Source organism: Chelonoidis abingdonii, chromosome 11 (assembly GCF_003597395.2).
Source record: "Chelonoidis abingdonii isolate Lonesome George chromosome 11, CheloAbing_2.0, whole genome shotgun sequence".
NCBI classification, from domain to species: domain Eukaryota; kingdom Metazoa; phylum Chordata; order Testudines; family Testudinidae; genus Chelonoidis; species Chelonoidis abingdonii.
The window spans coordinates 47334587-47355504 of NC_133779.1; the positions used below are offsets into that span (position 1 = coordinate 47334587).

Here is a 20918-nt window from a genome sequence, read left to right on the forward strand (position 1 = left end):
CCTTAGGCAAGTCACTTCCCCGCTCTGAGCCTCGGTTTTCCCATCTGTAAAATGGGGCTAATGATACTGACCTTCCTTCGTGAAGCTCTTTGAGATCTGCCAGTGAAAGATGCTCTGGAAGAGCAAGGCTCTGTACAGAGACAGGAGATTTGGATTGTTCAAGCTCATACATTGACCCTTGCTGAAGGGTGGAGGGATGCTTTCCATTGGCCTCTAACACGTGGCCCAAATATTTCCGTCTTCTTTCCTGGAGGACTTTGGAGATCAAGGGTTGCTGAACTCCTCAGCCTTTGTTCTCAATTCATCTCTGAGCATTGTTGTGCCCGGCTGAGGCTCAACTGTGTGTGTGTGTGGGGGAGCTGCGTCCGTTCAGCCTGGCTTTGGGTTGCGGCATAGGGGGCTGTTTGTTCTCTGTTTCTCACCCCACGATTTGTGTCCCCTGAACAGATCGATGAGATGCCAGAAGCCGCCGTCAAATCCTCCTCCAATAAATATCAAGTCTTCTTCTTCGGGACCCATGAAACGTGAGTGAGATTTTTAAAATGGGGGCAGGTGGGGGGAACGTGTGTGTAAGGGCAGGGGAATGTGTGTGTGTTAGGGAAGTGAGATGGGGTGTCAGTCAGAATCATGTGAGTAGGGTTAAGGCAAACGCATCAGTTGGCCAAGGGTAGGGTCTTGTATTCAAATCTTCGCAGAGTCATCAAATGGCAGCCATTCTCTTTCCAGCAAGACCCCCCTTCACCCCCCATGCTCTTGGGACATGAGCTGTGCCCCCCTCCGGACAGCCTCCTCCTGTCAGCTGCACGGGGGCAGAGGGGAGATGGTGATGAGGGAGGGGCATGGGAGCAAGACAAGGGGGAGCCTAGCATGAAACGACATGAGAAAGGAAAGGAAAGGAAATGGTCTCCGTTGGTGCCTTCCCCTTTCCTGTGGTGTAACCAGAGCTGTCCCCTGTAGGTGGGAGCTTCCCTCCTCCAACAGACTGGCACTAAATATAAAATGAATGTAATGGACCAAGATATTCTCATTGTAAGCTCCTTGGGGCAGGGACCAGGTGTTTGTACAGCACCTAGCACCATGGGCTCTTGGTCCATGGCTAGAGCTCCTAGGAGCCACTGCAATGCTAATAATTATAATAATAGAAATGTTAATATCCCCCTGACCAGCGTAGGCCTGTCCGCCTCCAACCCAGCAGCAGCCTTTCCCAGCTCAGTGCCTGGGTGGGGTCACATCAAGGTATTTAATGCCACTGGGGGTGGTTTGATCATCGTGGTGCTAGGAATGTATCCAGGTTTGCTGTATAGGGACGGGTGGGGAAGCTGGATCGTGGAGAAGTTTCAAGAGACCCCTTCCCCCTTCAGTGATGTAACAACCCCCCCAGTGCAGAGTTCTGTTGAAGCAAAGGAGGGTTGTTTTTAATAAGCCCCAATACTGAATTCACCGACAAAAAACGGATAAGGCAGGTGCAGGAAATGAGCGGGAATTTACGAAGCTCCTAAGGGACCTGCTGACTTTCTGTAGGACCTGGGTGTTTCTCTACTTCCATGCCTGGTGCCTCTGTTTCACCAGCGAACCCTGCCTCCCAGACAGGTCGCGGCTGGAACGTTTGCCTAGCAATCCTCAGCCAGGAGGTGCTGTGGAGGCGTATTACCCGTGGCCTGTCGTTACTGCTTCTCTTTCCCACCGTGCAGGGCGTTCCTGGGTCCCAAAGACCTCTTCCCCTATGAAGAGTGCAAGGAGAAGTTCGGGAAACCCAACAAGCGGAAAGGGTTCAGCGAAGGCTTGTGGGAGATCGAGAACAACCCGACCGTCAAAGCCTCTGGGTATCAGGTGCGTCTACCCGTTAAACCTCTCTGCTGGCCTGGCTGCTTCCTGGAGGGCAGAGCTTGTCCTCGGGCAGAGGCCTGCGCATCCTTTGCCCAGAGGTGAATTTTACCTGTAGCAACTCTGCTTTGGGCTTCTTTGTTATACAAGCAAGTCGTGGCCAGTCCATGCTGGCATTATCGCTTTCGGCAGGGATCGAACCCAGGACCTTTGCCAGCAAAAACCCCAAGCGTCTTCCACTGGAGTGAAGTAGCAATTTCTCCCCGGGTGCACCAGTAGCAGGTTGTTGTAGTTGCTGGGGCCAGGCACTGGAGAGACACGTCCTACATACGAAGTCGGGGTTTTGGGGAAGGTGAGCAGGGCGGTTTGAAGGGTTTAAGAGACCCCAACCCAGTGATCTTTTCAGTCTTGAGCTCAAGATACCACTCTCCTAAAGACAGGTAATCCTCAAGGGAGAAAGGGAATTTAGTCATGTGGGTAAAGTGTGGGGCTGGAAGTCAGGACTCCTGGATTCTGGCTCTAGGAGGGAGTGGGGTCTAGTGGTTAGAGCAGGAGGCCCTGGGAATCAGGACTCCTGGAATTTATTCCCAGCTCTGCCTCAGTTTGCTGGGTGATCTTAATCAGTTACTGTCCCTCTCTGTGCCTCAGTTTTTCTGTCTGTAAAATGGGGATAGGACAGGAAAGCTGACCTCAATCTCTCCTGCCCTGATCCAAAGTTGATTGAAGTTAACGAGAGCCTTATTCCTTCAGTCCCTTACGGGGGGAGGGGGCGAGTGAAGACAGTGGGGAAATTATTTCTCTCCCCTCCCCCCGACCCATGAACATTTTTAGACTAAAACTTTGTTGAAAAGTCAAAATCCCCAAAACTGAAAATTTTCTGATTTAAAATAAAAAAATGTTGGCTTTTAGCTTTTCAGTGAAAAGCAATATTATGATTATTGTTTTGACAAAAATAGAAGTTTTTCACAAGAATTTCAGTTTTGCTGAAAAGTCGCTTTGGGGTAGGGAATCTCTATAGGAAAACTTCGATCAGCTCCAGTTTCAAGGATTAATCTGTTTTAATTGTCCGTTAATGATGATCGTTATGACAGTACTAGAGACCCCAACCGATATCAAGTGGGAGGAGCTGTATGTCCAACACAGTCTGAATACACCACAAGAGCAAAGCGTGGGAGAGGAAACTGAGGCTGGGGAGAGAGGGGGCGAATTGCTCGAGATCACCCAGTGGTAGATCTGGGAATATAACCAAGATCCCTTGAGCCCTTGTCCAGTGCTTGAATAATGGGCTCACGCTGCCTGCCCTCTTTACCCTGTCAAGAGTAATAGCTTACTTCAGGTGCATGGGGCGGGCAGTGCAGCTCTCAAGCCAGGTGCGTCTTGCATGACTTGAACCAGTGAGTGAACCCGCTGCACTAACGTTTTGGGGGTGGGTTTTCTCTGCAAGCTGCAGAATGCTCTGCTTTGCAGTCACTAAAATATTTCTCTGGGTAGCCTGCAGCAGCCCTGCTTTCTGCTGCGATGCTGTCAGCTCTTATTAGCTAAGCGAGGGCTGAGCTGTAGATCGGAGACCTCCAAGACATTCTGGGTACTCGGCAAGTGGGGTTGGGGCATTCACAGAGGAGCGTTCTTCTCTGGGAGGCAGTACCCCTGAGGGTGCTTTGCTTCTGGGAGGTGCCATATTCTGGAAGATGGCTAAAAGCAAGGACTTGTGGTCATTTGAGACCCATCTTTTCATAGGCATTGAGGGTGTTGGCCCGAGTCCTGGTCAAAAATCAGCAAACTCAGTCTCACCTCCCTAAATTCCCCCTGCCGTTGAAACTTTTCTGCTTCTTCTCCCATGAGCCGTTGTCACGCTCCACTCCAGAAGTGGCTGCAGCTCTCTCTGTGTGTCCTTTGGCCACGGCTGCACAGTGCTTTGAGAGGCCACCGGCTGCAAGATGCTGTTGTCGTGGGGGAAGAAATAGGCTGTGTAGAATCATCCCTGACCCTGGACAGCAGCTGGCACCAGGGAGCAGCTGTCAGGCGTGAGCGTCAAAGACAAGGGCACTGATCTTCCTATCACCTTGCAATAACTGTATCCCCCTCCCATCTTCCTCTGTCTGTCTCTCCTCCCTCCCCCGCTCCCCCCCGTCCTCCTGCAGCCCACCCAGAAGAAGAGCTGCCCAGAGGATGCAGAGCCTGAGCAGGAGCCGGAGGGCGACGGTGAGAAGAAAGGCAACGCGGAGGGCAGCAGTGACGAGGAGGGCAAGCTGGTGATCGACGAGCAAAGCAAGGAGAAGAACGAGAAGGCTGGGATCAAGAGGAAAGCGGAAGATGCCTTGGAGGTAGCGGTCAGGGGGAGGTCCCCGGTGAGCTGCCCAGGGAGGGATCGGGCTGTAGATCGGAGACAGACCAGGGCATGGGGACAGTGCTGTCTGGAACTGAGCTCATGGAATAAAGATCGGGGCCTGTCCCTGGGACCGGGGAACAGGGCTGGTCCCTGAGATGGGGGTTGAGGGATTGTGTTCTGAGAAAAGATCAGAGACGCCCCTCCACCAGCACCGTGTGGGGGTATCTGTGCTTGCAGGCAAGGGCCTAGCATGAGCCAGCGCAGGACCTCTCTCATCGCCCGGGCAGGGAGGGGGCGGCACCGCCGTGGGTCCCGGTTGACCCCCCTTCCCATTGGCAGGACTCCCCTAAACGCGCCAAAGAGGCGGAGGGCCAGGAAGGGGAGAAGAAAGTAGAGAACGAAGAAGTCCCCAAGGAGGGAGAGAAACAGAAGCCCAGCCCCCCCGAAGGGGAGAAAGAGAAGAACAGCGACCCCGCTGGAGTCCCGGACGCGAGAGAGGCCAAGCCAGAAGGGAAGGAGAAAGCCGCCGCGGAGGAAATCAGAGATCACAAGGAGAGGTAGGGGACTGGAGGAGGGCAGAGTCTGGCACGTCACCCCTCCGGAGGAGGGAGGCTTGGGGTCTGGTTCCCATCACAGCATCAGGCCCTAAGGGTCTGGTACAGGTCGCATGGAAATCAGCAGGACTTTGCCCGTCTGTTTCAGGGGGAGAGGGATGTAAGAAACAGGGGAGGGTGCGTAACAAGGCCCCTGCCCTTCTGCTGAGTCAAAGGGCCAGGCTTGGTTACTCCTTGGATGGGAGAGCTCCAGGCAGGATCCAATGGCAGGAGCAGATCCCGCCCCCCGTTATCCTCCAGCATGCGGCCCTGATCCTGTTTGCTGCCACCGCAACGTTCATCATCCTTGATGTTCTTCCCTGTTCCTTCTCTGCTCCCGCAGTCTGTAGCTGGCCGGCCTTCCCAAGCTGAGCTCATCGTCTGGGCTGTTCCTTTCCTGCTGGGCTCCCTGGGTGCTAAACAGTTTCGTTCCTAGTCGGCTCGTCGCATCTGCAATTCGGGAAGAAAGAAATAAAAAGAAACCAGTAACACGAACCATCCCGTCCCCTGTCCCCGCCCACCCGTAGCAGGGCGCATGCTTGTAATAGTGATTTCTAGGGGGCGCTGATCAGTTGATTTGAAATAAAAGCGATTCATGCCTTTTTAAAATGTTTCCTATCACTTCCTACGAATTGCTTCCTCTTCAGTGGGGCTTTCGTGAGGGTTTAAAGTCAGGTGATCACCGGAAAGCCGGGGAGGAGAGGCAGAGTTGGAATCTGTCTCTTTCAAGAATTGCTGGATAGTTTTTTTTTGTTTTTGAGGGGTTTCCTCGATGTCCGGATAATTTAGATGAACTGAACCTCATTCTGCTTTACATCAAGGCCCCTGGGTGCTGCATGAGCTGTGTTAAAAGGGCCTTAAAATGCACACGAAGGGCCCTTTGCATGACCATTGGTCTGTTTCCAGTTCTGAATCCCGGAAGAGCAATGGCAGAGGGAGATGCACCAATCAGGTTTGGGAATCTTGCTCTTGTGAGGATACACCACAGAGATCCCTGACCTAACTGCATGCCCTACTCCATAAGTGGGATTCACCATTGGCTTCTGCTTCTTGCTCTGTTAATGGACACGAGTCCCTTTAAACAAGACCAGAGGCATAATATCCCGCTTTGCCCCAGCTGCTGTTTTCCATAGCCCCTGTCAGTCAGACAGTCTTTGGTCTCGTTCCTTGCAAGGTCTCCCCTCAAATTCGGTGGCAAGTGCTGCTCTGCTGTCGGTGCCCAAACCCCAGCCTTGCTGCCGTCCTAGGCTGACTACAGGATGTGCTAGCCATGTGCACCTCTGTCTTACCAGGTCATCTTTCAGCAGGTCGTTTGGCTGAGCCGGTACAGGATGGGATTGGATGGCTCAGGGATAGAGTTGGCTGAATTTTTTTTTTTTAATCCTGTGGAAAATTTAGATTTTTTGGCAGGAATTTCAATACCAAAAAAATTTGGGAAAAAACTGTAAAAAGGTCAACTGGGAAATGCTGTGGCAGAGGCTCATGGGAGTTGTAGTTCAGACCAGACTCCCTGATCAGAGTACATCTCCCATGATGCACCAGAGTCTTGCTTCTGAGAGAGAAGAAACAGTTCATCCTGGGAGCCCCTGGCCATGGTGCATTCTGGGAGATTCCCATGATGCACTGTGGCAGCATGTCCAAATCAACATATATCTGTTTTTGGGCATTTGGTTGTTCAGCCCCCCAAAAAATATGTATTCAAAATTTCCACAGCAAAACAGAAATTTTCCCCAAAATATTTCATTTAGCCACAAACCCAATTTTCTGTCAAAAACCAGTTTTGATGGAAAAAACTTTCAGCCAGCCCCAGACAGGAGATTAATGGGAGGTTGTGAAGTTCTTTGTCTCTGGGGCCCCATTTTGGAGCCAGTGCAATGGAGGATGGTTATGCCGTTTCGTAGCCTTCATGTGATGATTGACGGCTCTTGGACCAAGGGATAGGTGTGTCTGAAAGCCATCACCATTCACCCCTAAATTGCTGAGACTGCCAGAGAAGCCAATGGCCGAATGAGCCTCTGGGGAAACATGGTGGAATGATGTGTGTGGCCCAAGCTTATGAATCAAGTGGCCTTGGGCTGTCCCTCCAGTACCTTTCACCCAGCACTAAATTCATTTTCAAAATTTCAAAGGCGGCCGTGAGGATTGGCCTATTCGCCTGTAAGGAGATGGACGAGTTTTATCCGCCGTTTCCATCCTGTCTGTGATCCCAAGAATCCGGACAATCTGTCCCTGGTGTCATTCTGCAAGTTTCAGGGGAACTACAAGCAGATCTGAACTCTTTTGACAACAGCTCACAAACCCTTGCCTCCAAAGTGTTCAGCTAATCAGAAATCCCTCGATCGCTGCACACTCTGCCCCCTCTTCCTATTGGGGGAGGTAATGAGGGGGACTAGATGACCTCCTGAGGTCCCTTGCAACCCTGATATTCTATGAGTGAACCCATGGAAATCCATGAAGTGTGCACTCTGATATAGAGACCGCTCTTACTTTATTTCAGTAGGGTTTTTTTATTATTGTTTTTAACTGAATTGCTAAAGTGTTTTAACGCTTCTAGCATCCATGTGGTGGTTTGGAATTAGCGGAGACCTGTGATCGCTGCTAGTCCTAGGTTGGTCTGATCGGTGATGTTGTGGCCAATTGGGCTAGACGGGCATGTTGCTGTGTTTTATCTAGGTGTTTTCGTACGCTGCTGATGGGCACAAGATTTCCAGAATTCTTATGGGGGTGGGAATGAGGAAAATGCTGACCACTTGCATGCAATTTTACCCGTGTTTCAAGCTGCTGATTGACAGATTTTAAACTTTCAGTTGAAAATTTCCGTGGAGAAAAAGAATTGGAGATTTTTACCAATTAAAGCCCCTTCCTCCACCTCCCCATTAGACATCAGGGTGCAGTTAGCGACCTTCCTAGAACTCAGACGTCTGGGTTCACCAGTCTGGTTCAGTCTTTTAAGGGAAGCAAAGGAGCCACCCAAAGATTTGCTCAACGAGATGAGGGCTTTGATACAGCTGGTTGCCCACCCATGTAATGTTTCCGAAGCTTTCGCGACCAGAGCTGGTCAAAATTCCTGCTGGAGTTTTGAAATTGTGACACAACTCTTGTTGGAATGTTGACTTTTTGACACAATTCTTGCTGGAATTTCGAAACTTTTGCTGCCATTTTGACAAAAACTGAAATGTTGATGACAATTCTTTTTAAAAAATGGGGAAAATTTTCTATAGTTGAGAAAATTCAAAAACATTAATTTTCTTGAGGCAATAGAGGAAAAAATGTCCCCTCCATACTGGCCCTCCCACCCCCCACTTCCACCCGTAACCAGCTGTATTTGTGACTGTCTCGTGAAAGGACAAAGCTGGAAAAACCTTGGAGGCTATAGAGCAGTGATTCGCTGGCACTTTGCTGCTGATTGTTGCCCCGAGGCGGAATGAAGATCTGGGTTGAAAGTAGTTTTCATTGCGAATCTAGTGGCTTGGCTTGGCGTGGCTATGCAGCCATGGGGCCTGGGGTTCCGTGTAGATCCTGCGTGCTCACAGATGTCTCCCAGCAAGGTGGACGTGCGTTACTTGAGTTCTGGATTCTGGCCTTGCTGCAGGTTTTTCCGTTTGACATGAACAGGAACAGGAGCGGACTCTGCATCGCCTCTAGCCCAGTTTTTTGCCTGTCTAATGGGCCTGGTTCTCCAGTGCCCTGCGTCCTGTGCAGTCGTTTACATGGGTGCAAAATGATACTGATGCCACCTGCTTGTTTTGCACTGGTGTCGGGGATTGTCCCACGGGCAGGCCGGTGGATAGCTGGGTACCAGGTGTTTGCAGATCTCAGCGCCAGGAACGAGCAGGGCAGCTGCTGTTCCACAGAGACAGCTGGCAGATTTTCAAGTGCGGGCCCTCTGATTTTGCAGGACGTTTTTGGGAGGTGCATTTGAGCAGTCTGCTGGGCAACGGCAGGAGATGGGCTGTTGTTGGGCAGAGCCTTTCTAGGAAACATCTGTGTGAGGAGGAGTCTCCCCTAAAGGAGATCCCCTTTCTCCAAAAGCCCCACATTCCAGCAGTTCCTGTTGGCCAAGGGGAACCCATCAATGATGCCATTTTGGGGGTGCTCCCTTTGCTAGAAGCTCTGTGCTGTGCCCCTCCAGGGCTCCCAGACCCACAATCCCAGGAAGCGAAGGACAGGAATGGGGGCGTCCATGCCACAAGGAGTGTGCTGCCTTCGTGGTGCTTCCAGCCCTCACCAGATAGTCTAAGCGCCCTCAGGGGCGCTGCCAGACTCCTAAAAGGGGTAGCCAGAGACCAAGTCTAGGGCTGAAGCTTCAGAGAAAGACACTGGCTTGATTCTTGGTTGCTCTGTTCCTGTGCTCAGAGCAGGGGTTGTGTTTGGGATTGGAGGGGGAGTTGTTTTAGAGCTCCTTTATGTTCTCCGGGCCCAATTACCCTTCACCCATCACCTTGTGCACTTAGTTACACTAGTGACTGCGAATCAATACCAAAGCATCCTGCAGAAGGCACAGGGCAATGGAAAACCAGGTCTCCTGTGATCCATGGGCGTGCAGAAGCCCTGCCCAGCCTGCAGTTTAAATTAGAGCAGCCTTAGGGGCTGCTCTAACTTATGCTCTGCTCCCCGTGTCACTTAAGGGGCCCTGGGAAGCAGAGACTAGCCAGTGCACAGTATGCTTTGGTTACACCCCTAATCTTCCCTTTTACACCAACTCCCTGCCCCGGTGTGATTCCCAGAGAGCCAGTTCCACCTATATTAAGGCCCTGAACGGCCAACCTGAGCATGTCTGAGAGTCAGAGCGCTAACCTCAGGGGCCGCCAGTTTGACCCCAGGGAATGTGCCTATAAAATAACGGGAACTAGACCTCACTTGTGGTCCAAGTGGCAACCTGAGTCCAGGTCTCCAGGGGGATGTAAGACACATTCAGCGTCCGTTGTGGAAATATGCATGGAGGGTTGGTTTGTTTTTCCACAGCATGGCCTGTGGTCACGGATCTGAAAGGAAATTCAGAAGGTTTCTGGGGAATATTTATCAAAATATTTGTAAAAAAGAAAAAATACAATGACATTTTTACCAATATATATATATATATATTAAAAAAAAGTTCTTAAAAACGAAACTACGATGAGTAGCTGGAAAAGTCATTGGTTTAGCAATTTTTTTTCATAGTCTGCCTTATTTTTAAACTCGTGTTTCTACCTGTCCCTGAGCCCAGGTGTCTCCTCTTTTTCTCTCTCGCTCTCCCGTCCTTCTCGCCATGTGATGTAATCGTATTCCGATTTGGAAAATAAAAGACAAACAACCCTGCCTTGGTTCTGTCTGAGGCTGTGATGAACACCATTGTTGAATTTAGCTTTGGAATAGTACAGAGAATAAAAGAAACACAGAAAAATGTAGATTATTTTAATTCTCTAGGACAATAAAAAATGTTGGTTATTATAGGAGTGGCTGTTATTTATCGTTGGTTGTTCTGAGGCTCCGTGGCTTTGACTTTCAGTGGGCCATAGTACGTACTTCTCGGTGGTTTCTATTTATCTATGGAGGCAATTTCCCTCTGGTGTCTACCCACTTTCTGATCCAAGCATTTAGCTGGCTCCCATTAATTAGCACCTTCCAGTCTTTAATGTATTTATCCTCACAACCCCCTGTGAGGAAGGGCAGTGCTGTTATCCCCCTGTACAGATCTGAAGTCCAAAGTGGCTCAGAACCAGATTTTTAAAGAAATGGAGGCAACTACCTAAGAACAGATTTTTTGTCTTATTTTCTATCCCTTTCCTAATAGTTCCTACCATTCTGTTGGCTATTTTGACAGTCGCGGCACCTTGAGCGGATGTTTTCAAAGAACTATCCACGGTGACTCCAAGATCTCTGTCTTGAGCGGTGACCGCTAATTTAGAGCCCATCCTTTTGTATGGACAATTCATGATATCTTGCAATGTGCATTACTTTGCACTGATCAGCCTAGAATTACATCTCCATTATGCCACCCAGTTTTGTGAGATTGCTTTGTAACTCTTTGCAGTCTGTTTTGGACTTAACTATGCTGAGTAATTTTGTATCATCTGCAACTTTGCCACCTCTCTGTTTACCCCCTTTTCAAGTTCATTTATGAGTATGTTGAACAGCACTGGTCCCAGTACAGACCCCTGTCCCCCTGCCCCCTGCTCTATTTACTTCTTTCCGTTGTGAAAACTGACCATTTATTCTTGCCCTTTGTTTCCTATCTTTTAACCAGTCACTGAGTCAGGAGAAGACCTTCCCTCTTATCCCACGACAGCTTCCTTTGCTTTCCTTTGCTGAAAAGCCTTTGTTGAGGGACCTTGTCAAAGGCTTTCTGAAAGTCCAAGTACACTATATCCCCTGGATCCCCCTTGTCCACATGCTTATTAACACCCTCAAACAATTCTAAGAGGTTGGTGTGTCTTAGTTACCTTTAGCAAATCTGGGCTTAAGTGACTTCAAGGTCACACACGTGTGTGATTGATCTGGGGCTTCTAAATCCCAGATTAGCACCCTGCCCCGTGGGCTATGCCTGCCTGTGAGAGCGACCTACCTACTCCTCTCGATTCACTCTGTCCTTTTGGGCAAATTGCATTCCCACTCTGTGCTTCGGTTTCCCCAGCTGTAATGGGGAGCTCTTGCGTGCGCTGCTTTGAGAGCGAGGTGAGAAGCCAGCTGCAGGGGGGTTTTATGGCTAAGGCACTTGCCTGGCGCGCAGGAGAGCAGGGTTCAACGCCGGGCGGGGCTGTGGGCAAGTCATTCAATCTCTCTGTAAACCTCGCCGCTTCTGCTGGTGTTGTCGGCGCAGCAGCTGGCACAATAGGGCTGCGAAATGAGTCGGGGTTTTTGGCTGCTACTGCAGGGCAAATAATACTTCGTAAGACAAGGGAAGAACTCCCCCACTTTCCTGCCCCCGTTACCTGGGGCACGGTGAATGCAAACTGCTCTTGCTTAGATTCTGCACTGCATGGGAACGCGGACCTGGGCCACTGTTTGTAAAAAGCCCCACGCACAGCAATTGCTAAGAAATACTCAGGCTCACACCTGCCCTCCTCTGTGGCCCAGAGTTTTAGCCACAGCACGCGGGGGGAGCTGGAGGTCTTGGCGATGGGTTAAAATGTGCCACCTCTCTGCTAAAGGGAACGGAGGGTGACCAGATGTCCCGATTTTCTAGGGACCGTCCCGATTTTGGGGGCTTTTTCTTATAGGCTCCTATTATCCCCCACCCCTGTCCCGATTTTTCACATTTGCTGTCAGATCCCCCTAAGAGAGCGTGTGCTGAGCTACAAGCACATTCACTGCAAAGGAGAGGTCTCAGCCCAGCAGGCTGTGCAAAGCCCAGGGGAAGCAGAGCTGCCCAGGCTTGCAGCACCTAAGGGGAGAGAGCGTGAATAGAAAATGGAGATGAGCTGGAGTAGTTCCAAGTGCTTCCAGAAACTACATGTCCCAGCATGCCCCTGGAGCCTCTTCGGAGCATGTGCAATCATCCCTGGTGCTCGCATCTGATGCAGGGAGATGAGGAGTGAGCAAAGCGTTTTCAGAAAGCCTTTGACATAGAATCATAGGAACAGGCTCTTAAGCAAAGGAAGCTGTCATGGGATAAGGGGGACGGTTTTCTCATGGGTCGGTAACTGGTTAAAAGATTGGAAACAAAGAGTAGGAATAAATGGTCAGTTTTCAGAATGGAGAGAGGTAAATTGTGGTGTCCCCCGGGGTCTGTACTGGGACCAGTCCTATTCTGCTTATTCATAAATGATCTGGAAAAGGGGTAAATGGTGAGGTGGCAAAATTTGTAGATGATACAAAATTACTCAAGATAGTTAAGTTCAGGCAGACAGCGAAGAGCTACAAAAGGATGTCTCAGAACCAGGTGACTGGGCAACAAAATAGCAGATGAAATTCAGTCTTGATAAATGCAAATAATGCACATTGGGAAGCATAATCCCAACTATACTTATAAAATGATGGGGTCTGAATTAGCTGTTATAACCAAAGAAAGAGATCTTGGAGCCAGTGTGGCTGGTTCTCTGAAAACATCCACTCAGTGTGCAGTGGCAGTCAAAAAAGCAAACAAAATGTTGGGAATCATTAAGAAAGGGATAGATAATAAGACCGAAAATATCATATTGCCTCTGTATAAACCCATAGTATGTTCACATCTTGAATACTGTGTGCAGATGTGGTCGCCGCATCTGAAGATGTATTAGAATTGGAAAAGGTTCAGAAAAGGGCAACAAAAATGATTAGGGGTGTGGAACAGCTTCGGTATGAGGAAACATTTATAAGACTGGGGCTTTACAGCTGGGAAAAGAGACGGCTAAGGGGGGATATGATAGAGGTCTATAAAATCATCACTGGTGTGTAGAAAGTAAGTCAGGAGGTATTATTTACTCCTTGTCCTAACACAAGAACTAGGGGTGACCTAATGAAATTAATAGGCAGCAGGTTTAAAACAAACAAAAGGAAGTATTTGCACAGTCAACCTGTGGAACTCTTTGCCAGAGGATGTTGTGAAGGCCAAGACTATACCAGGGTTCAGAAAAGAACTAGATACATTCATGGAGGACAGGTGCATCAATGGCTGTTAGCCAGGGTGGACAGGGATAGTGTCCTTTCCTCTGTTTGTTGGAAGCTGGGAATGGGCGATAGGGGATGGATCCTTTGATGATTCCCTGTTCTGTTCATTCCCTCTGGGGCACTTGACATTGGCCACTGTTGGAAGAAAGGACACTGGACTAGATGGACCCTTGGTCTGAGCCACTGTGGCCATTCTTATGTTCTGACCCTGCACCCCTCTGTGATGAAGTCTCTGTTGAAAAGTGCTGAGGTCTGGCAGGCACAGCAGTTATGTTCCCCGGAGATCAGAGCGGAAATGCCCCAGCCAAAGCCAGCTCCCGATGTGCTGAGCCGTGTAGGCTTGATTCCTACAGCATGCGGCACAGTCACATCCCCGTAGGAATGTAATGGCCAGAATGGAAAGCGGCAGGGGTGTGGCTACTACAGTGTCAGGCAACCACATGCTCGGGGGGATGGCTGCAGGTCTGCATGGAACAAAACCACATGGGAATGTTGTATGATTCGAGCACGCACGCCAGAGACCCCAGGCAGAAGCAGGGCCCAATTGTGCTAGACGCTGGACAAGCACATACTAAAAGACAGTCTGGGTCTGGCAAAAGCAGCTGATGTATAAAATGAACCAAACCTGCCTAGCAAGGGAGGTTTCGGTTAGATATTAGGAAGAACTTTCTAACTGTAAGGGGAGTTCAGCTCTGGGACAGACATCCAAGGGAGGTTGTGGGATCCCTTCACTAGAGGTTTTTCAGAACCAGCTGGACAAACCCATCAGGGATGTTCTGGGTTTATTTGTTCTGGCCTCAGCACAAGGGATGGACCTGGTGACTTCTTGAGGTCCCTTCCCGTTCTATTCAATGGGTCCCGTTCTATTCAATGTCTTCATTAATGATCTTGATGGTGGGATAGCTTGCACATTAAGTAAATTTGCAGATGACACCAAGTTGGGGGGAGTGGTGGACACGCTGGAGGGCAGGGATAGGATTCAGGGAGACTTAGACAAATTGGAGAAGTGGGCCACAAGAAACCTCATGAAGTTCAACAAGGACAAGTGCAAAGTCCTGCACTTAGGACAGAAAAACCCCATGCACTGCTACAGGCTGGGGACTGTTTGGCTAAGTAGCAGTGCTGAAGAAAAGGATCTTGGGGTTACGGTAGATGGAAAGTTGAACATGAGCCTACAGTGTGCTCTTGTAGCCAAAAAGGCTAATAGCATACTGGGCTGTATTAGTAGGAGTGTTGCCAGCAGATCGAGGGATGTGATTATTCCCCTCTATTCGGCACTGGTGAGGCCGCATCTGGAATATTGTGTCCAGTTTTGGGTGCCACACTACAAAAAGGACGTGGAACAATTGGAGAGAGTCCAGCGGAGGGCAACAAAAATGATTAGAGGACTGGAGCACATGACTTATGAAGAGAGACTGAAGGAACTGGGCTTATTTAGCCTGCAGAAGAGAAGACTAAGGGGGGATTTGATAGCAACCTTCAACTACTTGAAGGGATGCTCCAAGGAGGAGGGAGCTAGGCTGTTCTCAGTGGTGACGGAGGACAGAACAAGGAGCAATGGTTTGAAGTTGCAGTTGCGGAAGTCGAGGCTGGATATTAGAAAAAACTTTCTGACTAGGAGAGTGGTGAAGTATTGGAATGGGTTACCTAGGGAGGTGGTAGAATCTCCATCTTTAGAGCTATTTAAAGTCCGGCTAGACCGCACCCTGGCTGGGATTATTTAGGGAAAATGGTCCTGCCTTTAGCAGGGGGTTGGACTAGATGACCTCGTGAGGTCCCTTCCAACCTTATGATTCTATGATTCTATGATTCCAGCCTGACATTTCTATGAAGTGATGATCTGCGCAAAGGGGACAAAATAAATCGGGCTGTGTCTAGTGAAAGGCTTGCGGTGGGGCTGGTCAAAAAGTCTCCATCAAAAAACTGATGGAAAATTGGGGGGTGGGTGGGAGTGGGAAGGGGTTTGCTGAACCACTTTTTTTTTTTTTTTTGCAAAAAGTATCTGCTTTCCATGGAAAATTTGATTTTATGTATAAAGATGAACATCTGAAAACTTAAATATTTTGCTTTCCAGCCAACATTTTTCGGTATTCAAAAAAAAATATTTTTCCCCCTGAAACGTCAAAAATTCTGTTGGAAAATTGACAATTGTTTATAGCCTCATTTTTTACACATCTACACTGTGATATGTGTGTGTGTGGGCATCCCCTGAGGACATCTGGTGTTGCTTATTCCTTAGTGGGGTACAGGTTGCTAGAGGCTGCCAGTCTGTCCCCCCAGCTCTCTGTGGCCATTTCCCTAGCTAGTGACTGTCAGCCCCTATGGAAAGTGACCCCCTCGCATCCATCTACACCAGCGCACACACGGGTAACATGCTTCTGACATGCAACATGTCCTTTCTGCACAGGACGAGCGAGAACAGACCCGCCCCCAGAGGGCCAGAAAGCAGCGCCCCAAACTAGGACTACCAATCCCACAAAACACTGCAATGCAGCGGAGTGGGTGGTACTACCACACCCAGAATGCCAGGCAACACAACAAAGATGGGGCGCTGGGGGGTGCGATACCCAGAATGCAATGCAACAGGACAAGGCGGGGAGGAGGAGCTGTAATACCCAGAATGCAATACAGCAGGATAGATGGGGGGGCGGAATGCTGCAATACCCAGAATGCAATGCAATAGGACAAGGGGGGCGGAGCTGCAAAGCCCAGAATACAATGCAAGAGGACGGGAGAGAGGGGGTTGCAATACCCAGAATGCAATGCAAAAGGACAGGCGAGAGGGGGTGTAATACCCAGAATGCAATGCAACAGGACAAGGGGGGGAGGAGCTGCAAAGCCCAGAATGCAATGCAACCGGACAGAGGCCGGAAGATGGGAGTGCAACACCCAGAAATGCAACAAAACCCCGGGATGGGACTACAAATCCCAGAGTGCAACGCTGGAGGGCTACTATGACAGAAAATCCCAGGGTGCATTGCGAGTGGGCTCTCCCACGCAGGACTACAAGTCCCTGGCGTGCAATGCTGCTTGTCCTCTGAAAACTCATGTGCATAGCGTATTGCAACTGCAAACTGCTGCTGGAGGGGCCTGCGAGCAGCAGAAGAGCAAGGTGAGAAGGGGTGCGGCTCCCTCTGGCTCCTGGGGGCTGCCCCCGGGCTAGGTTGCTTGGCATGCACGCAGGGGCCGTGGGGCAGGGGAGTAGGGAGGATGCTGGGGAGGTAGGTGCTGCAAGAAGCAGGGTTACTGCGAATGGGGACTAGGGTGACTAGACAGCAAGTGTGAAAAATTGGGACATGAGGTGGGCGGTTATAGGAGCTAATATAAGAAAAAGAACCAAAAAGCGGGACTGTCTCTATAAAATCGGGATATCTGGTCACCCTAACGGGGACCTGAGCAGGCTTGAAACCCCCTGGGAAAAGCTAGCTCCCTGCTGGTGTCCCCCTTAAAATCTTTGCTTTCCCCCAGCCCGGACTCCTGGGTTCCTTCCCTGACTCTGGGAGGGGAGTGAGGCTTTGTGGGTTTGGGGATTGTGGGGAAGGGGAAGAGACCAGGAGGTAGGACACCTGGGTTCTGGTTCCTAGCGTAGCTGCTGATTTTCTTTGTGACTTTAGGCCTGGCCTTGGCTGGATCTGCTGACCTGTGACCGCCCTCGCGGAGCGGGACCATGCGTCTGACCGCCTTGGTCGCCATGGCGGCGAGGATGAAGTTGCCCCCAGACTATCGCCACGGCATCTATCGGCCCTGGACGGCGGCGGCCAAGGCCAACAACCCCCCCGGGCGGAGACGCAAGAAGGTGTTTGTGGAGCCCATCAGCAAGGAGGACTGGAAGGTGTTCCGCGGGGACACGGTGAGCCCTAGCCATAAGTCGTCCCCCTTTGGGATTGTCTAGCATGGGGCGTCGCTGAGTTTCCGTGCCCCGAGCCGGGGGGTCCCGAAAGGAGTTCTAATGGGGATTTGTTGGGTTTCAGGTGGAGATATTAATTGGGAAGGATGCTGGGAAGCAAGGAATGGTGAACCAGGTCATCCGAGCTCGCAACTGGGTCTTTGTGCAAGGTTTGAATACGGTAAGGGAAGGACAGGGGGAAAGCCTCAAATCTCCTATATGTTGGCCAGCTGGAATCAGAACTGCTCTGCTGTGTGTCACATGTCCCATACTGCCAATGAGGATTCTCCTTTGGCTCAGGCAGCTGGGGCTTGGGCTCTCAGTGCAGGAGGATCTGACTTCTATCCCCATTGCTGCTCGGGTAGTTCCAAGTCTCTGGTGTGCGGTGCCCAAGGAACCCCAAGAATGACTGTGCAGTGAGCCTGTTCCAAGCCCTGGGGCAAGTCACTCCCCTCTCTGTGCCTCAGTTTCCCCATCTGTAAGAAGGGCTAACCTACACTATGTGGGTTTGGCTGTGAGGATTAATCAGCTTGTAATGTGCTGCAGAATGGTGGTATTATTCCCCCCACTTCCCCCCAACAGTCACTGGTGTTAGTGACGTGAGAGTGTAAAAGGCCACAACCCGGTTCAGCCACTGCCCTGGCTGGGATGGTCTCCTTGCCCGAGGGACCCCGGGGCGAGGCCAGTGGGTGAGGAAGAGGTGGCAGGTTGAAACCCAGCTTTCCGTTTCTAGCATTACCACTACATAGGGAAAACCGCCGATTACCCGGGGACGTACATTGCCAGCGAGGCACCCCTGCTGCTCCGACAGATTGCCCTGGTTGACCCTACGGACAGGTAATCCCGCCCCAGGGCTCGGCTGGGCGCGCTGGCATCCTTCCAGCTGCCCGCGGGAGGCTGGCGCTGTTTTTAAACCCTCACCTAAGGCACTCCCTGCAGCCATGAACCTACCAGATCTGTCTAGCTAAGTAGCATTAGGCCTGGCCAGTACTTGGATGGGAGACACTCAAGGTTAGAGTCCAAACTCTTTGGGGGTAGGGCCTGTTTTTGTTTTCTCTGTACGGCACCTGGCACCGGGCGGGTTCTAGTCAATGACTCGGGCCGCTAGGTGCTCCTGCGAGGCAAAGGGTAATAAGGGAAACCAAGAGTTGGGCTGGACATGGCAAGGAATCGATAGGAAACGCAGAACTGACCTAGTGTCGTGCGAGGGGGACGCTGTGCCCCAGGGAGTGGGGGGCGGGGGCTCAGTAAGGGGTGCTCTGCCCTGCCCCAGGGAGTCTGTGCTGACCCCAATGCCCCAGCATGGTACTAGGGGACACTCCACTGGAGGGAACAGTAGAGGGTGCTCCTTCCTCTGGGTGAGCACTAACTGCAATGCCCTTGCTGCAGCAAGAGAGACTTCCAAAGATGCCAATAAAAACCTCCTCAAAGGCTTTTGGCTGGTCTGAGCAACCCCTCCGAGGTCTTGTCTGATCCCTCCACCCCCTGCCCTTTCCCCTAGGGAGCCCACCGAGGTGGAGTGGCGCTACACCGAAGAGGGTGAGCGAGTGAGGGTATCTCTGCGAACCGGCAGGATCATCCCTGCACCCGTCCACCAGCGCCGGGACGGCATCATCCCAGAGCAGTGGAAAGGTGAGCAGTTTGCCGGGGGCTTCTCCCAGCTGGCCCTGGGCGATCCGCCATTGCTTTCTGCTTGGGCACCTTTCAGCAGCTCCCATCAACAGGGCTGTAATGGGAAGGTGTGTGCAGCATGTGGCACACTTGGGGCCTGACTCTCAGTCGCTCCAGCCCTGTGGCTGGCTCTAAGCTGCCTTCGTGCTCTGTGTTCTGGAGCCGCACAGACCTTGGTGTAAGTGAGAGCAACCACAGAGCTGCTCTAATTTGCAATCTGCTTCCCAGGGCCAAGTGGCTTTCCAGTGGGCGCTGGTGACGTTTTCCTGAGGGCGTGGGGCTGAGAATCAGGCCGAGAGGTTTAAAGCATTCTGTGGAGCCCGCTTCGCTGCTGGGCCAGGGAGGGGAAAGTGTTTCTTTGAGTTGTTTGTACTGTCAGTCGCCCCACAGCCTGGAGCACTGACTGCATTTACAGCTGATGGCTCGGGTGAGGAGCCCAGGTCAGAAGAGCTGTGGCCTCGCCCAGACTCGAGGAAGCCAGGAGCGGGTTTTGTCACACTTCTCTCATTAGCCCTGTTTCCACTGATGTTCGTTTCCCCTCTGGGAAGCGACCGTATAAACCCACGTGGCTTTTGAGTGTGTGCCTTGGCGATCCCAGGTCCCAAGAGATGGGCCTGCTTCTTCCCTGCCCAGCATGTTGTGTCATTGCTGAAACCAGCATGGACCCGATCAGAACGGTGGCAAGCCCCTCCCCCCGGATCTGTGCCTCAAGCCGGGCTCGTTTCTTCCTACCCTGGCCATGATGTGGCCCGGTCCGATTCCCCTGAGATGTGAGCCGGACTAGAATTCGGCTACTCCCAGAGCTGGGCTGGCCCCACAGGGCTACCTTCGAGCTCCCTCGCACACAGCTGGGCTGGGCTGGCCTCATGGGAGCGAACCCCCTTCTTCCCCACAGCTGCCTCTGCTGTGCAGATCAGAGGTGAAAGGGATGCTGTTCTCTGCAGCGTCCTGGAGATGGGGCCAAGATCGAGGTTGTAACATGCTTCCTGTCCCCGGGCAGATGGGCCAAAGGACACCTCAGTGGATGATGCGCTGGACAGGACCTACCAGCCGTCCCTGAAACTATTCGAAGAAGAAGTCCTGGAGCTGCAGGGCATCGTGGAGACGCGCCGAGCCAAGAAGTCCTATTGGTATTAGCACCTCTGCAGCTGTCTCTGCCTGTGACCCTGGCGCTAATGCCACGTGGCTCGTGGGTGGCCCACTCTCCTGAAGTCCCCAGTTGCCTTCGTACGTCTGGACGGCAAAGGCCTTGCTGCCCAGCCCAAGGCGATAGCTGTGGCTGCAGGCCCTTTGCATTCAGGGCCTGCCCCTCCTGTCGGCTGGCAATAAAGACATCCTGACCCCTTTTGTACGCCAGCCTTGGCCATCTTTCTTTCTGAGCCACAGGGCGCGCATCCCTCCTGTGGCAGCGAACGTGGCCTCTCGCTGCCACCGCCTGGGCAGAGAGCCGAGCGGAACTGGGTCTGGCTTATGAATCCTGTTGGTTATGGCAGAGCGCAAGTGGGGGCCCGCTGTGCTCGGTGCTGTACAAAGCCAGTCCCTGCGCCGCAGAGTGGACAGTCTGACCAGCTGCGGGCTCGGGGAAAGGGGTACGGCATCCCCGAGGAGCCAGCACAGCAGTGGCATGGCAGTTTCCTGGGATTTTGTGGGTAGGTTTAGTTGGCAGGGGATGGACTGAACGCAAAGAAGGGGGGAGGGCATCTGAGAGAAGCAGGGTGGGAGGGGAAGGGGGGGCATGGAGCTGAGTCTGAGAGACGGTGGGGGAGGGCTGGAGCAAACAGCCAAGCCACACAGGCCGAGACAGTTGGATATCAATTCCCCCCCCCCAAGGCTAAACTGGGGAGGGCAGGGTAGCCCCATTTGGCCCCCGTGTTTGGTTCGGCCTCTGGGTACCGAGGAAGGAGGCCTGGTGTCTGGGGTGCCAGTTTGGGATCAGATCCCAGCTCTGCTACAGGCTGCATGGGTGACCTTAGGGCAGTCACTTAACCCTTGTTCCATTCTGTAAGGGGTGGGGTGGGGAATGATAATTCCTTCCACCATGAGGGGG

At 51.7% G+C, this 20918-nt stretch overlaps 2 protein-coding genes across 3 annotated transcripts in view; both read left to right on the forward strand.

Annotated features, from left to right (window-relative positions):
• Positions 1–5355, forward strand: part of HDGF (heparin binding growth factor) — a 33995-nt gene extending 28640 nt beyond the window's left edge. Inside the window, exons 2-6 of the mRNA XM_032792094.2 lie at positions 448–524; positions 1692–1830; positions 3966–4148; positions 4493–4710; positions 5090–5355. Coding sequence (XP_032647985.1) covers positions 448–524; positions 1692–1830; positions 3966–4148; positions 4493–4710; positions 5090–5096 — 624 coding nt within the window. The 3' untranslated portion in view covers positions 5097–5355. The remainder of the gene's footprint in view (positions 1–447; positions 525–1691; positions 1831–3965; positions 4149–4492; positions 4711–5089) is intronic.
• Positions 5356–16336: 10981 nt separating this feature from the next.
• MRPL24 (mitochondrial ribosomal protein L24) lies at positions 16337–20222 on the forward strand. Of its 2 annotated transcripts, none has more exons than XM_032792096.2 (6): positions 16337–16426; positions 16929–17164; positions 17286–17381; positions 17934–18037; positions 18702–18832; positions 19872–20099. In XM_032792096.2, exons 2-6 carry the CDS (start codon positions 16982–16984, stop codon positions 20006–20008), a joined length of 651 nt encoding a protein of 216 aa, XP_032647987.1. In that variant the 5' UTR covers positions 16337–16426; positions 16929–16981; the 3' UTR covers positions 20009–20099. The 2 variants fall into 2 exon arrangements, with proteins under 2 accessions (XP_032647987.1, XP_032647986.1); XM_032792095.2 differs by having other exon boundaries at positions 16349–16436; positions 19872–20222.
• The last annotated feature ends 696 nt before the right edge of the window (positions 20223–20918 follow it).

Bases quoted from the DNA above. Each gene is read 5' to 3' on its own strand.
- MRPL24 (XM_032792096.2), top strand. From the start codon at position 16,982: ATGCGTCTGACCGCCTTGGTCGCCATGGCGGCGAGGATGAAGTTGCCC. The intron at 17,165-17,285 runs GTGAGCCCTAGC...GTTGGGTTTCAG, and splicing joins AGGTGTTCCGCGGGGACACG to GTGGAGATATTAATTGGGAA. The intron at 18,038-18,701 runs GTAATCCCGCCC...CCTTTCCCCTAG, and splicing joins CTGGTTGACCCTACGGACAG to GGAGCCCACCGAGGTGGAGT.